This window comes from Erythranthe guttata, chromosome 7, assembly GCF_056151865.1.
Source record: "Erythranthe guttata isolate IM_541 chromosome 7, IM_541, whole genome shotgun sequence".
Lineage (NCBI taxonomy): Eukaryota > Viridiplantae > Streptophyta > Magnoliopsida > Lamiales > Phrymaceae > Erythranthe > Erythranthe guttata.
The window spans coordinates 13,337,215-13,342,217 of record NC_142539.1 but is presented as its reverse complement, the minus strand read 5'-3'; the positions used below and the strand labels follow the sequence as shown (position 1 = coordinate 13,342,217).

At 38.0% G+C, this 5,003-nt stretch overlaps 1 protein-coding gene across 1 annotated transcript; it reads right to left on the bottom strand.

Moving 5' to 3' along the window:
• Positions 1-2,002: 2,002 nt before the first annotated feature.
• Positions 2,003-3,211, bottom strand: LOC148769744 (uncharacterized). The gene has a single exon (XM_088820858.1). It carries the CDS (start codon positions 3,209-3,211, stop codon positions 2,003-2,005), a length of 1,209 nt encoding a protein of 402 aa, XP_088676984.1.
• Between the last annotated feature and the right edge of the window lie 1,792 nt (positions 3,212-5,003).

Genomic DNA, 5,003 nt, shown 5'->3' with positions numbered 1-5,003 from the left:
TGAACGAAATTTCCATCAAAATATAGATCTCGACGATAGAAATCCAACAGTGGGTAGCCCGTCAAATTCTGACTGCCGGAACTCAAATTACACATTCGACAAGACCCACCGTCTTCGAAATACGCGCTGACTGTAAAACAATTGCAGAAACATTGTAACAACAAATTCTTATCTGCGATTTAGACAAACAAGAAAAAACTTGCACAAAAATAATTTTATTGAATTAAAATAAAATATTGCGGGTTACAAACTTTAATTTAATCCTCTGATTCTTCTCTCAAGAATAATATGCGTTTGACTTTGAATTTCGGAGACGGGTCGTTGACTTGATCTTCTCCGGATTTGATTTGGATTTGAATAACGTCTTCCGAGGGTCTTGCGACTTGAATCTCGGATCGAAACGCTGAACTTTGACGGGTTTTGACTTGAAGATCTTGAAGTTCTTGATGGATTTGACCTTTCAATCTTCCTTCGATCTTGATTTGTTGAAGAACGCCCTCAATCTTTCTTCTTCTTAAGTTATCTTTTTGAATTGTGTAGAGAGGGTCCCTATTTATAGTGGTAGAATAAGAGTCCTACTTAAAGTCTACTTGATGACGTGGCGCGATTTGATTGGCTCTCTTTAAATTGATATTTATCTCTTATAACTTGGAAGAGAAGAAATAATCCTATTGGCCAATAATTAATTGATAATTATCTCCATAACTTATTTTACAGGATAAATTATAATTTAATTTAGACACAATTTAATTGGCTAATTTAATTAACCAATTAATTAATTTTTTGCGTCTACAAATGCCCCCTCGAGACTTGTTCACGGACAATGCATATTGGAGTGGATGAGTCTCGATAATTGCTCAACTTCGATTGCAGCTTGATCTAGCAAAGGACATATATCTTTTGAAATCATGACTGAACTTAGAGAGATTCTAAGTTGCCTACGTACCCTATAAAGGGATCAAGTCATAACGTAGTTCAAAATATATCCTTTTGAGGGATGTCGTGCACAGTTTATACTCATGTGGACAAGGGGAAACATTTGCAGTTTAAGCTCGTACTGAAGGAGCATTTGACTTGAATTTGTAGATAGTTTATGCTCGTATCAAGGAGCCTTGACTTGATTTCGATATATAGATAGTTTATGCTGTATCGAGGAGCCTTGACTTGATTTGGATATATATATAGTTTATGCTCGTATCAAGGAGCATTGACTTGATATGTATAGATAGTTTATGCTCGTATCAAGGAGCCTTGACTTGATTTAGATATATAGATAGTTTATGCTCGTATCAAGGAGTCTTGACTTGATTTGAATATGTAGATAGTTTATGTTCGTATCAAGGAGCCTTGACTTGATTTGGATATATAGATAGTTTATGCTCGTATCAAGGAGCCTTTGTTTGATTTGGACATGTAGACCTTTTAAACTCGTGTCAATGAGTACCTCGTTTGATTTGGACATGTAGACCTTTTAAACTCGTGTCAAGGAGTGCTTGATTTGATTTGGACATGTAGACTTTTTAAACTCGTGTCAAGGAGTGTTTGATTTGATTTGGACATGTAGACCTTTTAAACTCGCGTCAAGGAGTATTTGATTTGATTTTGGACATGTAGACCTTTTAAACTCGTGTCAATGAGTATTTGATTTGATTTGGACATGTAGACCTTTTAAACTCGTGTCAACGAGTACTTCATTTGATATGGACATGTAGACCTTTTAAACTCGTGTCAAGGAGTGTTTCACTTGATTTGGACTTGTAGACCTTTTAAACTCGTGTCAAGGAGTATTTGATTTGATTTGGACATGTAGACCTTTTAAACTCGTGTCAATGAGTATTTGATTTGATTTGGACATGTAGACCTTTTAAACTCGTGTCAAGGAGTACTTCATTTGATATGGACATGTAGACCTTTTAAACTCGTGTCAAGGAGAGCTTCACTTGATTTGGAAATGTAGACCTTTTAAACTCGTGTCAAGGAGTGTTTCACTTGATTTGACTTGTCACATTGCATAGGATGTTGTTTCTTCAAAAGACTTGCCCCCATCCTCATGATCTTCTTGTTCTTCTATAACATGTTCTTCTTTAAGCTGGTACGACTTTTGGAATGAAGGTTCTTCGACTTCATTTGCATTAATGCTCAACTCCATATCATGCGCTCGAGTGGCCAACTCTTCAAAACTTTTAGGTTGAATTCCTTGAAGGATATATCGGAGTCCCCATTGCATTCCTTGGATGCACAGTTCAATAGCTGATGTCTCAGGCAGTCGATCCTTGCAATGAAGACTCAAATTTCTCCAACGGTTGATGTAGTGGATGACAAGTTCCTTCTCCCATTGGCGGGAATTGGTGAGCTCAATCATGCTGACTGTTCTTCGAGTGCTGTAAAAGCGGTTGAGAAATTCTTCCTCCAAGTGCTTCCAAGTATCAATGGAGTTTGCCCCCAAATCAATGTACCAATCAAACGCGTTGTCTTTGAGAGATCGGACGAATTGCTTGACGAGGTGATCTCCGTACGTCCCGGCATCATTGCAAGTCTCGACGAAGTGTGCCACATGTTGCTTGGGGTTGCCTTTGCCGTCAAATTGTTGAAACTTTGGAGGTATATAGCCCATTGGCATCCTTAGATCATCAATCCTTTGCGTGTATGGCTTGACATAGGTTGATGGAGACTTCGAGCTTCCTTCCAACTTGTCTTTGATGGTTCCACTGATCAGCATCATCACTTGATCTACATGAATCATCCCTTCTGGAGAAACTCGAAAATCTTGAGTTGGAGTCTTCTCGGTTTCAACTGGCTGTTGCTTTGTGGATATCTCAACTTCGTCTTGAGCCTCTATCTGATCCACAACTTGACTAGCATCGGCTTTGTTCATCTTCTCGATCAACTTGGCAATTTGAGAATCTCGTTGTTGAACATGCTTTGTGAGTCCCTCAATAGCCTTGGCCAAACTTGCAATTTGCTCTTCCATGGTTGTAGGGTTAGTTGTCATGACGGATGCCACCTCTGAGTAGCTTGATGTTGAACGAGGTGTGGGCTGTGAAGTCTCTCGTTTTGAACCTTCTACGTCTGCACTTGTGTTGACAAGAGGTGGTAAGCCTTTCTCAATGGTTTGGGGCGTTGAGCTAGTCTCGGAGGATGCTTGCACATTCTTAGCCATACTCCTTGTAAATACACCCACACTTGATGAATCCGAAGTAGCAGCCTTCATTGCGAACGTAGAGCAGTCACTGCAACACTTCGAGGAACTTCGAGAGAGAGAAGAGATGAGAGGTAGAGAAGTCCCACCGGGCGTGCCAAAATTTGTAACAACAAATTCTTATCTGCGATTTAGACAAACAAGAAAAAACTTGCACAAAAATAATTTTATTGAATTAAAATAAAATATTGCGGGTTACAAACTCTAATTTAATCCTCTGATTCTTCTCTCAAGAATAATATGCGTTTGACTTTGAATTTCGGAGACGGGTCGTTGACTTGATCTTCTCCGGATTTGATTTGGATTTGAATAACGTCTTCCGAGGGTCTTGCGACTTGAATCTCGGATCGAAACGCTGAACTTTGACGGGTTTTGACTTGGAGATCTTGAAGTTCTTGATGGATTTGACCTTTCAATCTTCCTTCGATCTTGATTTGTTGAAGAACGCCCTCGATTTGATGAAGAACGCCTTGAATTTGATGAAGAACGACTTGAATATTGTAAAGAGAATTTTCTCCTACGGTTTTTCTTCTTCTTGAGTTATCTTTTTGAATTGTGTAGAGAGGGTCCCTATTTATAGTGGTAGAATAAGAGTCCTACTTAAAGTCTACTTGATGACGTGGCGCGATTTGATTGGCTCTCTTTAAATTGATATTTATCTCTTATAACTTGGAAGAGAAGAAATAATCCTATTGGCCAATAATTAATTGATAATTATCTCCATAACTTATTTTATAGGATAAATTATAATTTAATTTAGACACAATTTAATTGGCTAATTTAATTAACCAATTAATTAATTTTATGCGTCTACAAATTATGCCCCCTCGAGACTTGTTCACGGACAATGCATATTGGAGTGGATGAGTCTCGATAGTTGCTCAACTTCGATTGCAGCTTGATCTAGCAAAGGACATATATCTTTTGAAATCATGACTGAACTTAGAGAGATTCTAAGTTGCCTGCGTACCCTATAAAGGGATCAAGTCATAACGTAGTTCAAAATATATCCTTTTGAGGGATGTCGTGCACAGTTTATACTCATGTGGACAAGGAGAAACATTTGCAGTTTAAGCTCGTACTGAAGGAGCATTTGACTTGAATTTGTAGATAGTTTATGCTCGTATCAAGGAGCCTTGACTTGATTTCGATATATAGATAGTTTATGCTCGTATCGAGGAGCCTTGACTTGATTTGGATATATATATAGTTTATGCTCGTATCAAGGAGCATTGACTTGATATGTATAGATAGTTTATGCTCGTATCAAGGAGCCTTGACTTGATTTAGATATATAGATAGTTTATGCTCGTATCAAGGAGTCTTGACTTGATTTGAATATGTAGATAGTTTATGTTCGTATCAAGGAGCCTTGACTTGATTTGGATATATAGATAGTTTATGCTCGTATCAAGGAGCCTTTGTTTGATTTGGACATGTAGACCTTTTAAACTCGTGTCAATGAGTACGTCGTTTGATTTGGACATGTAGACCTTTTAAACTCGTGTCAAGGAGTGCTTGATTTGATTTGGACATGTAGACTTTTTAAACTCGTGTCAAGGAGTGTTTGATTTGATTTGGACATGTAGACCTTTTAAACTCGCGTCAAGGAGTATTTGATTTGATTTTGGACATGTAGACCTTTTAAACTCGTGTCAATGAGTATTTGATTTGATTTGGACATGTAGACCTTTTAAACTCGTGTCAACGAGTACTTCATTTGATATGGACATGTAGACCTTTTAAACTCGTGTCAAGGAGTGTTTCACTTGATTTGGACTTGTAGACCTTTTAAACTCGTGTC

Coding starts and splice junctions, on each gene's coding strand:
- LOC148769744 (XM_088820858.1), bottom strand. CDS start 3,211: ATGAAGGCTGCTACTTCGGATTCATCAAGTGTGGGTGTATTTACAAGG.